General features: G+C 41.2%; 1 protein-coding gene across 1 annotated transcript in view; it reads left to right on the top strand.

Moving 5' to 3' along the window:
- The window catches only part of SORCS1 (sortilin related VPS10 domain containing receptor 1), a 514,658-nt gene that overhangs the window by 411,696 nt on the left and 81,566 nt on the right, over window positions 1-21,396 (top strand). The window contains exons 12-18 of the mRNA XM_077748457.1: window positions 6,258-6,360; window positions 6,626-6,702; window positions 8,530-8,621; window positions 9,897-10,004; window positions 11,480-11,597; window positions 13,439-13,569; window positions 17,390-17,503. Of these exons, the coding sequence (XP_077604583.1) occupies window positions 6,258-6,360; window positions 6,626-6,702; window positions 8,530-8,621; window positions 9,897-10,004; window positions 11,480-11,597; window positions 13,439-13,569; window positions 17,390-17,503 (743 nt within the window). The remainder of the gene's footprint in view (window positions 1-6,257; window positions 6,361-6,625; window positions 6,703-8,529; window positions 8,622-9,896; window positions 10,005-11,479; window positions 11,598-13,438; window positions 13,570-17,389; window positions 17,504-21,396) is intronic.

Below are 21,396 nucleotides of genomic sequence, written 5' to 3'. Positions count from 1 at the left end.
ACCTTATTAGTTGCAAAGGATATCACACTTGTCACTGTGCATCAGGAAAGCAGGCTAAAATTCAGCCTCCCACTCAGCTTCTATCCTTATTACTGGCAACTTATGGGGGGAAACAAGCCAGTTGTTACAATAAGTAAGTCCACAAAGCCAGTGACAGAGTAAGTACGTGTAAAAGTTATTCATTGAATACCTATTCTATACAAAGCGTTCATTGTTCAGTAGCTTTTTTAAAAAACAGAGCCACCTTCCAAGTTTAGCTATTTCAAGTCAGGGCATTGTGGTATTTAGCCAAAGAAGCCTGGGATGCACCAGTGCCTTAATGTGGTCCACTGCCCCACCATGCATTTTGGAGATAAAATGCTCATGAGAGAGAATTAACCATATCACCTGATGGCGCTGGCCTTTGACCACTCTTGGATCGTAAATAAGTGGTTGGAAATGCCTCTGAAGCACTTAGTGAAGAGCTCCCTGTTCCAACTTCAGCCCAGTTTTAGGAAGTCTTATGGCCATGCCACCAAAATAAAAATGCAGAGTCAACTGGTTTACCCATCTCCGCTGGGACTGTTCCAATCTAAGGCACCATCACTTCTCACCTGCCCTGGAGTGAGAGGCTTCTGACTGGTCCTCCCAGATCTACCTGGCAATCTCTTCTCCACACAGCAACTAGTGTGAGCTTTTCTTTTTCAGTCCAACTTTAATGAGGTAAAACATACATAGAAGATACCCATGTTAAGAGTATAGGTTGACAGATCTTGGCACATGTTATGTACCTATGTAACCACTACCACAGTCAAGATGGAATATTTTCATCACTCAAAAATTCCTCTCTGTTCCTTTGCAGTGAGTTTTCACACCCCCGGTCCTAGACAACCATAAACCTGCTTTCATTTACTATAGATCAGATTTCTCTTTTGTCAGATTTTATGTCAATGAGATCAACTTGAGCTTTAAAAATTAAGATCTTGATCTTAAAGTTTCTAATGACTTTCTAATTCAGGTAGAATAAAGTTCAAGTATATTACCATGACCTGCCAAGTCTCATATGGTCTGGCCCCTGTTTTCGTCTTCTACTTGTTTTCCAGTCTCTCTCTTCCTCCTTCCCTACATAGGTAATCCTTGCCGGATTACCTTAATCTCAGAGGCTTCTTAAGTTTTCTCTAAGAGTTGGCCCAACTCTTCTTTATCCAGGACCCTTCTCAAGAAGTTCTCTGAAATCAGCACATGGGTGTTGACTCTCTTGTCCATCTTCCCCTGCTCAAATATGAGCTCCATGAGTATAGGAATTGAGCTGTCTTTCTGGCCACTCCAAAGAATCAGCTCAAAAATATGCCACATGCTAGGTGTTCAGCATGTGCTGTTGCTATGGATATTGTCCAAAGTCGATGCTCCACTGACACGTGTTGGTTGAGTTTCACATTTAGACTTCAGTGGAAACTTCTTCTTGCCACTGACAGCCACACTGAGGGATTCACAATATCCATCTCTTGAAATTCAGAGGCCTAGGTTGACCCCACAGTTAACAAAATCAGTGGCTCATTAAGATCCCAGAGAGGTGAATTAATGGGCTCTAAATGTATGGCACCCAGGAGTCTTTGGCCTGCCTCCGTCATTAACTCTCTTTGAAGTAGTTTCAATCTGAGTTTTAGAAAACACTCTGAGGAAAGGAAATGGCAGAGGGAGTGGGGGAGCAGGGACCAAAATCACTTATAAAAATCTGCCAAAAGCACAAAATAGAAAAGAAAATCTTTGAGCTACAGGAGACCCAGACTGTTAAGAACCTTCTTTATGCGTGGGTGCTGGTGGCAGAGAGGAGATAAAGAGTGATTTTAGACTGTGAGTGCTTGGAAGGTGACAGTGTCACCAAAAGCACAGCCTAGTGATTAGACAGGAGATTTTCCAGCAGGACTGTTACAAATGTGGAACAAGTTCAGAATTATAGCCCCAAACGGAATGTTCCTGGTAAAATGTATTCTATAGAAATAAGACATCCAGAGTAATTTGGGGCTGTATTTTTAGGACTTTTCGACTGACTGCCTGTAGGGCTCAGCTAGGATTTCTTTTCTCTGAAGAGTGCATTGTACACTTAGATGGGGTATTACAGGTCATGGTCCACCTGCCACCAAAGCCTCAGAATTGGGTTCCCAAGAGGCGAGATGTGAGCTGAGCCTGTGACAAATCCTTGGCTCCCTACGGAAAGCACAGTGTTCTGTAGAGAGAGGCTGTGACTTCTTTATGGATTCGATTGACAGTTCTCTAGTGAAGCTAAGCAGCCAGCTGCCCCCAGGAGATTCTTGACTCTACTTCCCGCACCTTTGCACTGGCTACGACTCTCGTGCTGTGCTGGATTGAAATGCAGCTGAATGCCCCAGACTCGGCCTGTTGGCCTAGGGCCCTCTCTCTCCTAGGCCGTTGACTCTTTACTAAAAGTCTAATGGATTTCTAGCTCCCGTTCAGGGTCATAAATAGCATAAATGTGTGTGTGCAAAGGGTGGATCTGGAGGGTACTGTTTAAGATTTTAGCTGCTGCCTTATTGATAAAAGGTCTGATTTGGCTTTTCAGTACAACAGTAAGATTAGGAGCCCTGGGGATAAGGGTACCATGAATATGAGACCCAAAGGCTGTCAGTGCAGAGGCTGGGGAAAAGAGGAAGTGGAATGAGATGCTGCTTGACTCTTAAATAATTTAACATCTTTTTTTTAACATTGATTTAATTCCTGGTGGGGGGGGGCATATCTCCTGTCATTTAGTAATTTTCCACTGGCCATCCACAATGCTCAGAAGATAGTAGCTAGTTAACAGATTGGTTAAATCCAACAGACATTTATTGAGCACTTAGAGTGGCCAAAGGATTTTGTTGGTTAAAATAAAAAATAAAAGAATAAGGTGAAAGAAATGTAACTGGGACCTAGAGGTCCATGATGGGCTTCAGAAGTCTGTGAATTCCTGAAATTGAACATACAGCTCTGTGTGCATATGCCTTTGTGTAATATTCTTTGGGATAGAGTCCTTAACTTGCCTCAGATCCTCAAAATCTGAACCTGATCCTGAAAAGATTAAAGACGAGAGATCTAGTTGCTCCTAGTATTGACCAGTTGATGATATGCCATACCGTCTTCTGACTGTGTGTGAGTAAAGATACAAAGGACAGTTTCCAAACATGTCTCCTGCACCTTGCGTTGCTTGCAAGTCAGTGGCTAGGTTATGGTGGTTTCACTGTACAGTTCTGTATTTTCTTAATGTGGAAAGATAAGAAAAATAGATGTCTTTATAACAAACTGTCCTTTGACTCTTCTGAATTGGAGATAACTCTGCAAAGATACTCAGGTATTTATGACATGGTTGCTAATGGGAGAAAAGAAGGTAAGAAGGCTGGAAAGAAGGGAGAGAGAGGAAGACAAAGTGCCCCTGCCTGGGCAAAATGCACATAACAATTAGCTAGCCCTGCCCTGTGTCCTGCAGGAACTGGCAGTGGCTTGATAAACATTATAATAAGCCTCTCTATTAATTTTTGGTGACTTGACTTTGACAGGTGTTCAAAGCTGGTGAGGTAGAAAAGTTTATTGTAGAAAACTAAAGATAAATCACTCAACATTGTTTTTCTTTGAGTATTGATATAGACTCTATAACTTCCCTGAAGAATGGAAGAAGGAAAAAAGAAAAGCCACAGAATATTCTCCTCACACCAGCTGGGGGCAATCCAGTACTGCAAATGTGAGAGTGGAGGAAAAAGTGCACCAGAAAGAGCACATCTAATGTTGCTGCTACAGCCTGAACTGGTGTCTTTTCTTCTCAAATTAATTTATCTCAGGGCTCTGAAAGCCATAGCAACAGAGCAGGGCTGAGGTGGCCAGTCGAGAATGCCCTCTACTCTTTGGAACCGCCAGGGCCAGATATCAAAGAATTCTTGATTGGGCCGGGTGGCGACCGAGCATCACAATCTTCTAGACTGTTGGATGGTGAAGAAGGTGGCAAGCTTCTGGTTCAAGACTACAAACTGGGGGCTCCCTTAGCCAGGGATGCTCGCTCTGTTGGGAGACACAGAAGGCCCTCCTTAAAGTCCAAGGGACCAGGCTGATCCCCTAAGAGTTATGCATGTCTTGGAATGCCATGGTGCTAGTCACATTAATCTGATTATGTGGTTTATAAATAACCCCAAGGTACTTCTGGCATTGTTCCTAGTAAAATAGTAAATGAAGGTCTTGCAAGTCCTAACATAAAGCATTGTTCCATATTTTGGGAATTTATTGACTGTCTTTTTTATATTCTGTGCTGGGTTCCACAGAAGACTGAAGGTTGAAGTTTTCTCTTTATTTGTAGAGTTTATCAAGGAGATAAAATTGTAGCTACCTTAGAGAGATAATGCAAGATTGGGTGTGGTCAAAAGCTCTTGTAAATCAGAGAAAGAGGGGATCCTGATAGGCTGCAGTTGTCAGGAAAACTTTCAGAGAAATATGGTTTGATAACTCTTTATCCTGTCTTAGCATCTATCTGAGTGCAGTACAACTCTGTCCTGAAACTTCTGGAACATGTAACAGTATCTGTCCTAGTCTTCCTCTTGGGCAAAAGGAAGCCAAGCATTTATGTTCCCACGGATTCTTTTTGTTTGTTTATTTTTAAAAAGGTTTTTTGATGTTTGTTTATTTTTGAGAGAGAAAGAGAGCAGGGAAGAGGCAGAGAGAGAGGGAGACACAGAATCTGAAGCAGGCTCCAGGCTCTGAGCTGTCAGCACAGAGCCCTATACGAAGCCCAAACTCATGAGCTATGAGATCATAACCTGAGTCGAAGTCAGACTGAGTCACCCAGGCATCTCCCCACCCTGATTATTTTTGTAGGGACAGACCTCCTTCCTCTTATGGAAAATTATAAATTAAAATTTCCTTTTGTGAAAACTTTCCATGAAATTTCTAAGCAAAACCGATCATTTATTACTATCATTCTCCCTTGAGAGTTTACCTTCTGTGTTGGCCATGAGGAAGGCCCTGTTGTGACCCACTGTTATATTTTACCAGCATTTTGGCTGCTTTTTTTCCTGAGCTTCATTTTTAGTTTGTCATTTACTCTATCCCATATAAATTTAATCACTGTATCTCTGCAGCTCTCTGAATATCTGCTGGCTGAGGCTTACAGGCAGAATGAAAGTAATAACAGAGATGCATTGGTGATTCCAAAAACTCAAGTCGATAAGATTAGAAAATAATCTTTTTGAGAGATGAAAAGAGATGTGGGTTCAGACACAAACTTGTAGTTTTTGACAACTCAGTGCCAGAACTATTTTAAATGAAATTCGTGTAAGATTTATTATCTTGCATTTGAGAACTGTTGATAGCTTAATCAGAGGATTTGATCGAGATTTTTACACACAGATATCAAGTCCCTTAAATTTTCATTTAAATTGTTATTACCAGTGAGTTTTGTCTACAAGCATGACTTTTATATTGAATAATGCTGATCCTGATAATACCCTGACAGAGATACTATGTCAGTCGTCTGGTAGATGTTAGGACAGTTTCACATGCAGCTTCTTCTGTCCACCTGACACCAAGTTTTCCAATGGAGGGTGGCTGAGGGGTAGCAGCTGACTTCTTTAGAGCCCTCCCAGTCTGACCAAGCCTTCTTTCCTGACTGCATATCCATTCCTCCTCCTTGGTCTAACCAGGCTGCCTTCTGTATTATAGCTAAACTCCTCTGTTTCTTTTCTTTGTTACTGATATCACTCAGGCCTGAAATGTCCTTCATCCTCCTTAACATCTCACCTGCCATTCAAATTCTACACATCATTGCCTCAGGCACCATTTTCTCCCCAAAGCCTTTTCTGATCCAAAATTGGGCATAGTTGCATCAGCCTCTCAAACTTCATATCCCATACCTACTGATCTTATGGCTGTTAAAATAGTCTCTCTTTATGATAATCAATAGAAAGGTCTTAAACTTTATACCCCATAATGGCAGAGACCAAATTTTAGTAAGTCTTTCATAAGCTCTGTCTTGTGTTTTACAGATAGAGTACTGAAATATTTCTTGAATGACCAAATGACATTCAAGGCAGTAGAATAGACCTAAAGCAAAGGGGCCCCCTCCTTCACCAGTTTGGCAGCTGTCTTATACTTAGTGGACACCAGGTATCTGTGGAATGAAAGGGCACATGCATGGATGGATGGATGGATGGATGAGTGGAATGGATGGATGCTCTGAATCTGGTCTTTAAAAGACCATTTCGATTATATGCTTTCACCACACTCATTTCTCCCCTCCTCAGCCCTACTGCTCACTGCACCTTCACCTGAAGGTCTCTGAGAACCCCTACACCTCAGGGGTCATCGCTAGCCGAGACACTGCCCCCAGCATCATAGTGGCTTCAGGTAAGAAGCTTGCCTGGTTGGCTTGCTGTGGAAGACTGCATTTCTTTTAAGAAGCTAGATGTCTGTGCTGGGAACTTAATGAGTAAGCAAAACTATATTTTGAAAGTCAACCTAAAGCCATTGACCCTGAAGCAACTGTGCAGAAAAACCTTGCTCAGATATAGTGTTTACAGTGTCAGTCCATCTCGGGCAGTGATTGCCTGCACAGCCCATTGTTAGCTTTTGCAGACAGCTCTTTTCACTAATGGTGATGTGCTCTTTCTAGGCAACATAGGTTCTGAATTGTCAGACAGCGACATCAGCATGTTTGTCTCTTCAGATGCGGGGAACACCTGGAGGCAGGTAAGAAAGTATCCCGGGTCACGTTGCTGCAGTTTAAATGACATAAAAATTGTTCAACTGGGTTAAATTCTGAGAACTCATTCAGCTGTACGTAAATCCTAAAGCTTGTCAGTGTGTGTATTTTCCTTTTTGTGTTATGAGAGTCTTAAAGTTTAGCAGTCTTTGAGTTTAGCAAATATTTGTGCAATTTGTTTTGTTTTGTCATTTGGTAAAAATGACCGTTTTTCAGAGCTTCTACGTAAGAAAGCTTATAAGTGACAATGACACTAAATTGGATCTGACTGAATTTTTTTCAGAAAAGGAGACCAGGATCCCAAAGAGTTTATCATAGGGGAGCATGGAGCCTGGAGGGTAGATTGTATACCCAGCACAGAGCTGCCCTCATAAATTCCCCTTGCCTCAGAGTCAGAATACAAAGGAATGCAATGATGGTGAAATAGCCATTACCCAGGTGGTGTTCTGAAATGTTTACATGTCACGTGCATAAGACAGAGTCATAACCATCAGGGTGCATATGCTAGGAAAAGTACGAATGGAATCACTAAAAACCAAGTGTTTAGCTTAATGCTTCCCCTCTTTCTTCTAAATGAAAATTAGATACCCATAGCTTATAAAACAGGCATTTAATGAGGTTTAGCAATCATAACAAGATATGTGCCTAATGCACGGTTGTTACACTTCAATAAATATGTTTTAATAACCTACTGACGTTTAATTATCATACAGTAACTAGCACCGTAAATTGAAATCTAATGCACAGGTAATCACACAGAAATGAGAACTCCCTGCTTTATGTTTTAGACAGAGATGTCCATGTTATGGTCCAGTTACCATTTCCTAGCTTCTGACCCTTTATGGGCCCTCCATATGATTCACATGGTTTGAGAAGAGCAAGGCAGGAAAGACAGTTGCTTAAGAATCACCAGGGCTACTGATCTTGGAGCTATGTAGTAACATGGACTGTTGAGCTTCCTCTAGAGAATAGTTCAAGAGCCCGAACCCCATTTTGTTTCTTTCAACACCCCAAACAAACCAAAGGACTCTTTACATCTGCAATCCTGGGCTGCATCTTAGACATAAGAAGTAAACAAAGGGGAAAAAACAATACATAACTCATACAGAGAGGACACAAAACTTGTTTGTAACCCATCTCCATTTGACTTCAAATTGGTTTCTCCACTTCTGGAGAAAAACCTACCGATATAAGTACATGATGCATTTACCCAAAGATGATTTGTTTAGATCAGCACTACGTTATGGCTTGGTAGAGAATCTATGAATTGAACAAGAACAGTTTTCCTCCGTAATACTTGGAAAACTTGAAATAATTACATCGGGAAAGGATACTGTAATGCTACAGGTCCCAAGCCCGTGAATTACTATACACATGGTCTTTGTCAAGTCACCACATCTCTCTAAACCTTGGTTTTCTCATCTGTAAAAACGATACTGCTGGAGTAAAGTACCTCTAAGCCTTTTTCTATCCAAAGATGTTACACAACATGATGGTTACCCAGTATTCTGAGAAGTGGGTCAGAAGTGGGAATCAACAGAACTTACTACAACAAGATGGGATGAGAAGCATAAATACATAAGTATTAATTCTTCAGATTCATTTGTGGTACGCCTAAAATCATTTTATACCATGCCAGTGGTATGTGTGGCCCACCTTGGGAGCCTTATTTATACCTGTCTTTCCAGAGATTTTTGAGACACCCTGGTCTATCATAGGAAGGATTTTTCTCCTCATCTGAAGATTAGTTCTCTAAACTCTGGGTGTGTGTAGTTGTGGTTGTGTGTCCATGTGGATGTGTTTTCCTCTTGCAGATCTTTGAAGAAGAGCACAGTGTCTTGTATCTGGATCAAGGTGGCGTCCTGGTTGCTATGAAGCACACGTCTCTCCCAATTCGACATCTCTGGTAATGACACTGATTGCCCATGAGTCATGCACCTGATGGTCCCATATTGCTAAGACCAGTAGAGGAGTCAGGCTTTCAGATGGTGACTGTGTTTGCAGTAAAATGCCAAAGTCTACTAGAACATCATTTATGCCTCTGCTCTATTAAAATAAGGTCATCACCAGCAGTTTCACAAAAGGAGAAGGAAAGGAGACAGAGGAGGGATAGGGCTGAAGGGAAGGAGATTGAGAAAGATCGAGATTCTACCCCAGAGAAGAGTTGCATTATGGTTTTCAAATATGACAGTACCCTCCCCAGTACCTTACTCTTTCAGCACTCTTATGGGGACTATGGTGTGTCGGGTAAAATAGGTAGAAGTCAAGAGTAGCTTAACATGTGCTCCTTACTTGTGTTCTGTACAGAGATTAGCAGTTTAGGGCAAGTCTGTTCCTCTCTCATTTCCCCCTGATTCTATTAGTGGGAGGGGTTTTACAGTCGGTACCTCTACCTGCAAGTCTTGCCCAGATGGGCATTTAAGCCCTAACTTCCATAATGGTTTCCAGTAGAATCCTTCATCTCTGTTTTTGAAAGGGGCTCTCTCCATAGTGCAAGGATGTTCAAAACCAAAAGCCTGATTTTCCCCCTAGTGTGAGTTACTTAGGAAACCAAAGGGAAAACTGCAGAAATAAGAGGAATAGAGCCTTAGCTTGGGTGAAAGCATCTAAGGGAAAGGAGGAGCAAAGGAAGCATCTTGGGTGACCTGAAAATTTGCAGACTTCTCTTATTCGCAAGAGCCATTCCTTCTGTACCCCTGCACTCAGTGAGTCAGCCAGGATTTGAAACAGTGTTAAGAGGGAAGCCACCAGGGGTTTGATCACTTGGAGGCAGCTGGTTTAAGTCCATCTAAGTAGTTCTTATAAGGCCATTGCTCTTCAGAATCACCAGTAAGGCTTACTGCTAGGTTGCACTGAGGTTTTGGAAAGGGTCACATTGAGATCTAAGATCTAATAAAATATCCAAGTTTAAAAAAATTCTATCAAAGACTTATTATCATTCACATTTCATGCAGCTCTCCCCCTTATGGCTATTATAACACATCTGGGTCCCCAATCGCTTGGCTAACTGTATTTCTACCTTCTGATGTAATTAAGAATACGTATTCACATAAAAGGCTCTCTTTGACAGTGCCCCGGGTACTTTTAAAATGTATTCTCTCCTGGCTGATAGTATTTTTTCTCTGAAAAGATTTTTTTTTTCCTTTGAAATCTTATGCCTGTTATTCTTTACTTTCATTAGGTTGAGTTTTGATGAAGGGAGATCTTGGAGCAAATACAGTTTCACATCTATTCCACTTTTTGTGGATGGGGTTTTGGGCGAGCCTGGGGAAGAGACTCTAATCATGACGTAAGTGGAAAACTGTGATGTCCTCTAGTCTTAACAGAAATCCAGGAACATGTTTTTAGCAAGGCCTATTCACTTCGCTATTGTTATATTTGAAATTGCTAGCAAGGTCAGTATATCTGACTGCATGATTACTCGGCAGAGGGGAAAAAATGTGGGTGGCTATTTTCTTGGCTCTTTACTAATTAGGAGACCCATACCAAGGGCTAACAGCACAAGGGCATGGTTCATTTTTTTCCTATGCTGAATGGGCTTAGGGAAATTAGAAGTGATTATATCAACAGAAAATAAAACGCTAAATTGAAAACTTTAATAAACAACTCAATATATAGATAATCACAGGCATATAAGAATGCAGAACTTTAAGGCAAAACACAGAGCTTGATCACAACCCCACAAAGGATTTTATTTTTCCCTGGCTCTTTACCTAACCCAATTGTGAGGCATATTAGGAAAACTGTGAGAACAATCTTTTCTTACGAAATTGCATTTGCACTCATTCTTGTCTGGAAAGTGACAATCATTAATTTGTGAAAGACTTGATTAATGAGTTGCCTGCTTAAGGGTTTCAAAACATGAGCTTTGAATTTGAAATATGAAACGGTGAGGGATTTTTCTTCCCCTGGAAAATTGGACATGGAAAACAGAGGGAAGGTTTTAAAGCAGTCGACCTTGTCGTCAAAAATCATAGTGAATAGTTGGTACATTTTCTAATTTTTGTCTTCCCTTTTTCAATGACAGAAAAGATCAGCAAATGTTTAATATGTCTAATAGCTACCCTTTTGCCCATGGTACACATAGCTCAATTAGCAATTTGTTCTATAATTTGTCTTTATTCAGTTTTCATATTTGCAAAACACAGATGAAAAAAGCTGACTGAAAAGGCTACTTTGTAGCTTTTATCCACAGATATCTATGATTGGTGATTCAAACACCTCATTATATACCCGGATTCCTCTGAGTAAGGAGAGTGGCATGCACAGTGTAGGAAGCAGTTCTGACTAGTTGGCCCCATTGCCCACATTCCGTAGGGACTGGTGGGAAGAGAAAATAGCATGGAAACCATGGGAACCAGGTACATTATAGCAAGAGAACCTAGATGTGTAATCTTGGACCACATAGAATGCAGCATTTGTCATTTCTTTTCTTCTTCTTCTTTTATTTTTTTTCCTATCAGCCAACCATTCTTGTGGTACAGTATGCAGAAGTGGGTTTTTAAGTCAGACACCCTGAGTTCTGACTCTGCCAGTTCCTAGTTATTTTTTTGCATGTTAACAATACTCTCTGAGCCTGAAATTACTCATATGTGATAGGGAGCCAATAATAGTAACCCTCCTCATCACTGTGTTCTGAGGCTTGACTGATGTGATCAGTGTAACGTGTTTAGCATTATACTAAGCTCAGAGCAAACACCCTGCGAACACTGGCTATTGGCCCTATTACTCCTGTGATTATTGTTATCATTATGAACTCTGTAGAGTATTTGGACACTTCAGCCACCGCTCCGAATGGCAGCTGGTCAAGGTGGAGTATAAGTCCATTTTCGATAGACGCTGTGCCGAGGAGGACTACAGACCCTGGCAGCTACACAGCCAGGTAGGATGAGGGGAGCTGAGGTTGAGTTCGGGGTGGAAGGCGTGGGGCGGGTGATGGGGAAGAGCCAGCCATGAAAGTGTAGGAATTGGGGTTCTCTAGGTTACGGTGCCCATCTACTGCTTTCTTGCATGCTTTTGAGTTTCACGGCGGTGAACAAACTCAACACTTACAGCTTGTTGTGAAGTAATTTCTTTTTCTTTTTCTTTTTTTATTGTCCTAGGAGGTAATGAGATAAAATTCAAATGTGCTTGGCTTAGACTTACAACTCAAAATGAAAAACCAACTCAGCACACAGATCCAAACAAAATTTATCTGAGCATGTCATATGATTGCAGGGTAGGGGCAGGGGTGAGAAAAAGATCTTCAGTTTTATCTAGCGATGCAGAGATGTAAAATAATAAAATTATACTCAGTGAGCAGTGCCAGTAAAATCCTCCCTTATTGCCCTGTGATTCCCTGGGATTGTGTAGTGCTTCTTACCTCCTTCCAAAGTACTCATGGTACAAGGATGCAGAATTATTAATAGGAAACTGTCTTTCATTTTGGCCCCCCCGCTGATCAGCTCCTATCAGAATGCTTGGCAAAAAGCATCTCTCCCTCGATTTCCCAAGGTGGAAGTCAGTCTCCAAAGACATGGTGGAGGTTCTCACTGCACACCCATCACCGTATTCAGGGAGTGATCCATTGTCTCACCAAACCTAGACTAAGTGAAGTGCACTTGACCCCTGAATAACAGGGGTTTGAACTGTGCAGGTCCGCTTACATGCAGGGTTTTTTTTCCCCCAATAAATACAGCACAGTGTTCTAAGTGCATTTTTCTCTTCCTTAGAATTTTCTTAATAAAAGTTTCTTTTCTCTGGCTTACTTTCTTGTTAGAATACCATATATATAGTACACATAACACAAAAAATGTGTTATTCAACTATTTCTGCAGTCAGTAAAGCTTGCAGTCAACAGTAAGCTATTAGTAATTAAATTTTGGGGGAGTCGAAAGTCATGTATGGATTTTTACTGTGTAAGATGGTCAGCACCTCTAACTCCTGTGTTGTTCAATGGTCAAAGTAGTATTTTTATATACAGCAGCCAGTTAAAGTGAATTTGCTCAGGAAACACAGTATATAGTGGCCTGGACAAAACTCTTTTCTGTCCTTCAGACACAAAGAAAGCTGTGTTTCACAGTAAGGTCTACATCAGCTAGAATCATATACCCTTTTCGCAGACTTGGTAATAAAAGGAATACTCATGTACGTTGCTGTTATTTTCCCCTATGAGATGTGCAATCACTGTGATATTCAAAGCTCTTATTTATTTTGTGCAGAAGCACTGAGTTTACTTCTCTCACTTGTCTGGTAGATGGACATAAATCAGTGCTATAAAGTTCTGTGGGCAGAGGTGTAATAAATTGAGGCAGAGTGGATCTTTATACTTCTTAGGAATACGCTGCTCATAAATGACTGAATGCATAAATCTTTTATTACAGAAGAATTAAACTTAATTACCAGAGATTTGTTGGCGATACACTGCTTATAAGCTGAGTCTTAGTTATCTGTATGTCCCTCATTGCACTGTGCCTCATACCTTGCCAAATAAAGTTTTGCTGAATATTATCAGGAGAGAAGGGTGTTTTTTGACACACCCTCAATGCTTCTTAGGATTACATTTATAGTTGCCATTCTACACCAAGGTTCTAGACATCAAAAAGAAAACGCCGTTAGTGCAAAGCAGGTGACCTGTGTCCATAATACACTAAGGTTTGAGAACATGTCCCTCAATGTCCTGAATTGAAGCAGGGAAGGTCCAAGTGATGTGCTCAACTGTGTAAGATCCTTGTCTCCTTATAGGGGGAAGCGTGCATCATGGGAGCAAAACGGATATATAAGAAGCGAAAATCAGAGCGAAAGTGTATGCAAGGAAAATATGCAGGAGCTATGGAATCTGAACCCTGTGTCTGCACAGAGGCCGATTTTGACTGGTAAGCTTGTGCTGTTGTTCCCCGGAGTCACTCAGTGCATCAAATCCATGTGAGTCTTAATGAAAGCGGAGATTTGAAGTAATAGTAACATGTATAGAGGTAAGTGGCAAGCCTCATATTCTTATGAAATTACTTCTGGAGGACAACATGGTTTATTGGTTATGTGCATGTGTATATGAAGAAAAACAACAACAGGAGTTTCTTTGGACTGAAAGGATTCAGAAGATGTCGTCTAGTTATCCTCCACATGTTGGATAGATCTCAGGACAAAAAGAGAGACCAGATACCCCCCTTGAGTTGCTTCAGTATATGTGCTGCCGAAGCGAGCACTACCCCTTGAGTTGCTTCAGACAACACCACTGAAAACAATTAAGTTGACTTTTCAGAGAACAGATATATTTGTGCTCAAGGTAAAAACTTCGTAGAATCTAGGTTCCTAGGAACAGTGAGCTTATAAAACCACATATTTGCTGTTACTGGGAGTTTTCAGTCCATGGTTAGTTAGCTGACAATTTGTACACAAGCTATGGAAGACGTTTCTGATTTCAAGGCAAGGATTCAGTGGCATTGGTAGTCTGTTGCTCTGTGGACATGGTGGTATAGGAGACTTCTCCCTTTACCAGGATTAAGCTAGTATACACCAGAAAAGTACCGAGATATTTGAGCACCATAGCATTCTTTCCGAAGCATTTGATAAGCAGAAAGCTAGTCTGTGGCATCAGTGATGCCCTTGCTTTGTTCCATATCGGTGTTTGGCATTCAAGTGAGGTTGGAAATTATTAAGGATGAGTAGGTGGTAACTCCCTTCATCGTATCCATCTCATTTTCTGTTCCTTTTCTCTTTCTCTTTTTCTGTTTCTTTAAATTTATTTATATGTTTTGGTTTAGAAAAAGGAATTGCTAAGTATATATGTCAATGTCAAGTGGTTAAAACTTGACCTGCATAAGGAACCAAAGTTATTCCTTTAACGTTGGATATCTACCTGTGTAGCAATCATAGATCACTTATCTGACCATCAAAATATCAGTGAATGAGTTAGAAAACGTTAAGTCTTCTCTCATGGTAGACCTTTGGAGATATGCCCTGAATGAGTAGTTCTGCTCAGGCCTGCCAAAATTGGCCGCCAGCTCTCAGACCAATAACCCAACACTGTTCTCCTCTTGTTGATAGACAAGGCAAGACAAGAGCCAGTGCTATATCTCATGGGCCCAGCCTGAGGATAACAGAACTTTAGTTACATTGGAGCTTGCAAGGAATTCTGCAGGGGGCCTCCCCAGCTGTAACTTCCATTTTAGCCAGTGCAACATTATTACAATGATAAAAATATCTGATCCCTGCCCTACCTTTCAGGACTGACACCCTGAAATGCATGCACAGGGAAAACTTCAATGGAATTTTAAAGTCATTTATCCCATCCCTCTTTCCAACTGTTTCTCCTTTACCCCCTCTATTCGAGGAGGATTTGTAAAGGATGACATTTTATCTTAGTCATTTAGCTTCGGCCTTACCAGATAGTAATTCCTTTGTAAAGAGCAAATAAATTTATTCTAGTAGAAAACCAAAGAAAAAAGTGAGAGAGGTATTTTGAGTCCCTGATGTCTCCTGGAAGTGTTGGTTTTGGGGCAGTCTTTTCTACAAGGTTCTAAAGGGTCTTTTGTTACTGTTATTGTCATGTGGTTTTTTTTGGTTTTTTTTTTTTGGATCATTGTTTTATTTTTTTTCTAAGATACAAAGTTAAGGGAAATTTTTATTTTTTTATTTTTATTTTTTTAATGGTTTTTATTTATTTCTAGGAGAGAGAGAGAGAGAGAGAGCGTGAGCAGGGGAGGGTCAGAGAGAGAGGGAATCACTCTGAAACAGGCTCCAGGCTCTGAGCTGGCAGTCAGCACAGAGCCCGACACGGGGCACGAACTGTGAGATCATGACCTAAGCGAAAGTTGGACACTTAACCGACTAAGCCACCCAGGTGCCCCTATTTTTTATTTTTTATTTTATTATTTTTTAATAGTTTATTGTCAAGTTGGTTTCCATATAACACCCAGTGCTCATCCCCACAAGTGCCCTCCTCCATGCCCATCTCCCCTCTCCCCCGCAACATCCATCAGTCCTCAGTTTGTTCTCAGCATTCAAGAGTCTCTCATGGTTTGCCTCCCTCCCTCTCCCCCACTATCTTCCCCCCTTCTTCTCCCCCATGGTCCTCAGTTAAGTTCCTCCTAATCCTCCTATATGTGCAAACATATGATATTTGTCCTTCTCTGCCTGACTTATTTCACTCAGCATAACACCGTTAAGGTCCATCCATGTTGCTACACATGGCCAGATTTCATTGTTTCTCATTGCCATGTAGTATTCTATTGTACACATCCATGTGTTGTTTTTCTACATCTGTTTTAAGCTAATCTAGAGTGAAAGGAACACAGAGTAAGGAAAGCAAGTAAGCTTCTCCCTTCCCTTATCTCTCACTCCCCTACAGTGTTGGCCCAATCCTTGTACTCATTTGTGATTGGAGTCTGCCCCTAACTGAAATGTATTCTGAGAAGTGGACAGTGAATCGTAAATGAGGCCATTGCAAGGTTTTCTGGTCAAATGGGGTTTTTGTTACTGCATGACTTCTAAAAATATTTTGGAAGACTCACCGTGACTTTGAGTTTCTACCAGTAACCAGAGCTTAAGTGAGTCCCGTCAACTACAGCATGATACAGGCAGTTGTTACTAAATGTTCCCTCTCAGCTTGGCTCACCCCTGGATGGTCCCCCAGGGACCTTGCCAGCCATCTCCAGCATTTGTAAAGTAATTCCCTGAAATGAACATAGGGTGTCCTGCAGGCAGCATTTCTGAAGTCTTCCTCTCCATGCTGTGTTGAACCAGCACCAAATCCAGCTGATACATGCAGGATTCTAAGTGCCAGCTGCCTGGTGACGGGCCCCATGGCTAAGCCTGTTTCTCCCTTTCCGACCCTGTGTGCCAGCATCTCACCTCCATCACACAGATGGACCAATTCATGCTAATGCTTGCTGGTGACTGCCTGCGATTTGTCTGTGCATGTGGAGGTCAATTTGTTGTCAATCTCTGTGCCCAAGTTCATCTTCCAGAAGCCAAGAATATCAGGCCACACAGAGGGCTCTGGAAGCAAGAAAGAGAGAAGGCTGGGAGAAAAGTCTTTGACTATTTCCAAATGAGGGAGAGGATCTCAAGCCATTAGTCTCAACTGGCAACACTAACTGACTAGGACAGAAATTTTCCTCGGAGAAATGGCCATGACATTCCTAAAGGGCATTTCCTTCTCTGCTGTGACTTTGAAGCATATGGCTTGTGCACAGAGAGACCTGGCTCCACTCTACTTGGTAGATTCAGATGTCTTGGAAGAGCACCCCAAAGGCATCACCAGTAATGAGAAGCGTGCCACACGTGGGCTGTGTTTGCATCAGTGATGTCTATGCCAAGGGATGAGCTTCCACCACTGCGTGTTTTCTACTTGTAGCTGTCTTGGGGCCCACCTACCATCAGTGTTATGCATTCTTCTAATGAGAACATAATCTGCTTTCTCAGTTTAAAGCCGTTTAATTGGAATTATTGGTCATTGAGTCTTCATCTCTACACAAGCATCTCTGTTGCTTTCAAGTTATCTTTCCCAACACCGTCCTGGGTAATTGATAGATATTCCACAGGGGAAAAACATTTTTGGAAAGGTATTGATTCAGTGAAGTCTTGTTTTTTGACTTCTTGGCTAGAGTAGAAATTGGCTGTGGACTACCATGAAAAGGTTCTCAGTGAATTTGCCTCCGACTGACAGGTTTCTCTTGGCTCTTCCCCCCACAGTGACTACGGTTATGAGCGACACAGCAATGGTCAGTGTCTGCCAGCATTTTGGTTCAATCCGTCTTCTCTATCAAAAGATTGCAGCTTAGGACAGAGTTATCTCAACAGTACTGGGTGAGTGTCTGAAGTGGTGACCTCGAGAGGTCAACCTCTGCCGTTTTTCAGCCTGTGTGAAACTTAGAGAATTACTCCTGATTGAAGACCAGGACTTTTGCATTACAGCACAATTTATTTTTTTTTTGGTCCTTTCAGTAATGCAGCACAGATTTGTATTAATTGTGCAAATTTCATCTGAGAGTAAGACCCCACTTGCAAATAAACAAAATGGGTTCCTTGGATGGAGAAGATGATGATGATGATGATAATGATAAGTCTCTTCATTTTATGATACGTCATTTCAGAACTATTTCTGTGACTACCCTTTATTCTCATTGCATCTCTGTGAAGAAGTCCCAGTAAATATTTCATAGGCTCATCTCCTGTTTTAGAGATATGAACAGAGAAGCTCAGTGACTCATCAGGAGTGTACTGCTGTTCATGGAAATATGTTTTGTTTTCTTTCTTTGTCCAGTCTTGACATGTTTAAGGCATCCCGATCTTTGCGAATCTCAAATTACATTTTAAAAATTTGTGTCTAATGTTCTTGTTGTGGGGCTTATCCAATATCATTTAAGAAAAACCACAAAAGAAAATATTTCATGACTTTTCCACAAGTGTAGTTGCTGTGTATCAACTTTAAAAATAGATGTGGGACTTATTTGGATTCTATTCCAAACGTTATGTAAAAAGACATCTTTCAGCCATTTGGAGAAATTAAATATGGACTGGTGATAATTGACATATTCATCAGGGACCTCCAAAGAAACAGAACCAATAGGAAATTATATATTTATATATTATATATAAATTCATATAATGCATATCTGCATATACATACATATGTCTACATATATATATATCTAAATATATATAATAAGGAAGTGAATCACATGATTCTGAAAGTAGGCAAGTCCAAGTCCCAGGATCTGCAGGGTGACTTTGCAAGCTTGACACGGACGAGAGCTGACAGTTTATTTCTAGTCCAAGTCTGAAGGCATGAGAGCCGGGGAAGCCAATAAAGGCTTCTATGAAAGGCCAGAAGGCTCAAAACCGAGGAGAAGCCAGTGTTTCAGCCTGAGTGTGAAGGCAGAACAAAAAGCCAGTTTCTGGTTTGAAGGCAGGCAGGCAGAAAGAATTCCCTCTTGCTGAGGAAAGGGTAAGTCTTTTTGTTCTGTTCAAGGCCTTCACCTGATTAGACAAGGCCTCCCCACATTGGGAGAGCACCCTGCTTTATTCTCTCTACTTTTTAAAATGTTAATCTCATCAAAAACAGCCTTCACAGAAATACCCACACTAATGTTTGACCAAATATCTGAGCACCCCATGGCCCAGTCAAATTGATACATAAAATTAACTATCAAGGTGACATTAGGTTATATGTAAATATACATACTTATATTACATTTATTATACTAAGTATCTTATAATTACATATTTAGGTGTGATAATAGTATTTTGGTTTGACTTAAAGAAAAGAAACCTTATCTTTTAAGAATATATGATGTGTGACATTTGTTGTTTTTTTATGTTTATTTATTAATTTTGTGGGTTGGAGGTGGAATGCAAGTGGGAGAGGGGCAGAGCTACAGAGAGAGAGAATCCCAAGCAGGTTCCACACTGTCAGCACAGATCCTGACACAGGTCTCAGTCTCACAAACCATGAGATCATGACCTGAGCCGAAATCAAGAGTCAGATGCTTAACTGACTGAGCCACCCAGGGGCCCCAACATTTGTCATAAAATGTTAAAAAAAAAAAAAAACAGGTGTTGAAAGTGTTTGAAGGTGAGTTAATGGAGGGCGTGGGTATTTATTATACCATTTCCTCTCACTTGTACATGTTTGAATATCTTGCTCTTAAAGTGTGAAAAAGAGAGGGAGGAAGGGAGGGGAGGCGGAGGGACGGCCTCAGCAGGGCAGGATCCACGTGACAGTTGCTTCCCTCTCTCATGGCAGCTGCAGCGCACAGGTGAGGACGTCCACGTTTCCATTTGTGCCCCTCTGTACTTGACATTGTACAAATGTTTTTTAATTAAGAAAAAAAATTACCGAGAAAGCATATAGTTTTCTTTCAAGGAAGGAAACAACACAGACGTGTATCATCAGATATTTGTATCCTTGATGTTAGGGATTCCTAGAACTTTGGAAAACAGGGATAAGCTGTGATTTATTTGGAACATAGCATAAAACCTGAGGAAAATACAAATGACATTTTTACAGCAGGTGGGTCAGTGAGGCTGTCAGCGTGCACACCGTGGAAAACAACTGCAAAGGGCTGCTGACATAACCACACTTACCGGTGAAGGAACGCCGAAGAAAGGAGTTTTATTACTTGCATGTACCAGCATGTTTAGACATTGTAAAGGGCATTGGAAACCCCTAAAGCTAATTTCAGAATTGATTTGTTTCTTACTAACTCAGTCAAGGAAGTTGTATCATTTTCTCTTTGGTATTGATGAGGGGGGGTCCCAGTACACAGGAGTCTAAATTGTTCCAGACACTATTCAAATCACTGGAATAAGACCGAGTGTAGGCAATGACCCTCACTATTCAGTTTATTGAGAATACACACACACACACACACACACACACACACGCATTTTAGGCTACCCCCAAGTAGGTTTTACCCTTTCTTTGGTAAACTTAGTATGTGAAATTCAAATAAGCCCTGACCCCTATAAAAGAAAACATCAGAGATGATTAACTAATAATAGTCTTTTCAATAGTATTTTTCATCTATAGCCCATAAAATTAAAATTTTAATTAAAAATGTTATTCAGTAATAAGTGTCCAGGTATATAAATGTTTGTCAATGCAATTATGTTTATTAATCACAGAATCACAGACATTACTGCCTATGACTCAGCTCCATTCTCAGAGTTTTGTTCATGTAAGTGAGGATTGCATGATAGGATCTGACCCAAAAAGATTTGTGTTAAGTTACCACATGTACCGGTTTCCTCTGTTCCATTCAGACTTTCTCCAGAAAAGCACCCCCATCAATGGTGTAAAGAGGAGATGGGCTTATGTAAAGAGCAGACGTGATAAATGCCAGCCCTCGGCAGGGAGGACAAGCACCTTGCTCTCAAAAGCAAGGCTCTCACAGGTGGAGCAGTGGCCCTGTGGGCTACAGTCAGGATGAAGGGTAGGAATAGTGACCCCACTGATTGGCATATTGCCTCTCTGCACATTCTGCATTAAGAACAAGAAGATCCTGTGGCCCCTGGGTGACTCAGTTGATTAAGGGTCTGACTTCAGCTCAGGTCATGATCTCACAGTCCGGTTCGTGAGTTTGGGCCCCATGTCGGGCTCTATGCTGTCAGCTCAGAGCCTGGATCCTGCTTCAGATTCTGTGTCCCCCTCTCTGTCTGCCCCTCCCCTACCAGTGCTTGATCTCTCTCTCAAAATAAAGAAACATTATGAAAATTAAAAAAAAAAAAAAGAACAAGAAGATCCTTAGTTGGAACAGGTGCCTGAAATCATCTTCATAGAAAGCCTCCTCCCATCAAATTACCATTTGCTGTGTGTATAACCAGCTCAGAAGCTGGCAAGAGGTAAAGAATAGATGAAATTGAAAAAAAGAATGTAATGTCTCTCCAGCCCCTCAACCGAAAGAAAGTGTCCTGGCTGTGTGTTGATTCTTTGGCATTTCAAAACCACAGATTCAGTATTTGATGTTACCACTACAGTGCTGCAATTAACCATTTAGCTTTTCACTTAAAGGTATTTAATTACAAAAGAGATATATACATACGTTTTTCTGTGTTTCAAAAAATTAAGGGGGCACCTGGGTGGCTCAGTTGGTTGAGGGACGGACTTTGACTCAGGTCACGATCTCATAGTACACAGGTTTGAGCCCTGCGTCAGGTTATGTGCTGACAGCTCAGAGCCTAGAGCCTGCTTCTGATTC

The sequence above is a fragment of the Crocuta crocuta genome, unplaced genomic scaffold, assembly GCF_008692635.1.
Source record: "Crocuta crocuta isolate KB4526 unplaced genomic scaffold, BGI_CrCroc_1.0 scaffold619, whole genome shotgun sequence".
NCBI lineage: Eukaryota > Metazoa > Chordata > Mammalia > Carnivora > Hyaenidae > Crocuta > Crocuta crocuta.
The sequence above is the reverse complement of the archived record's forward strand: the minus strand, read 5'-3'. Positions and strand labels throughout refer to the sequence as shown.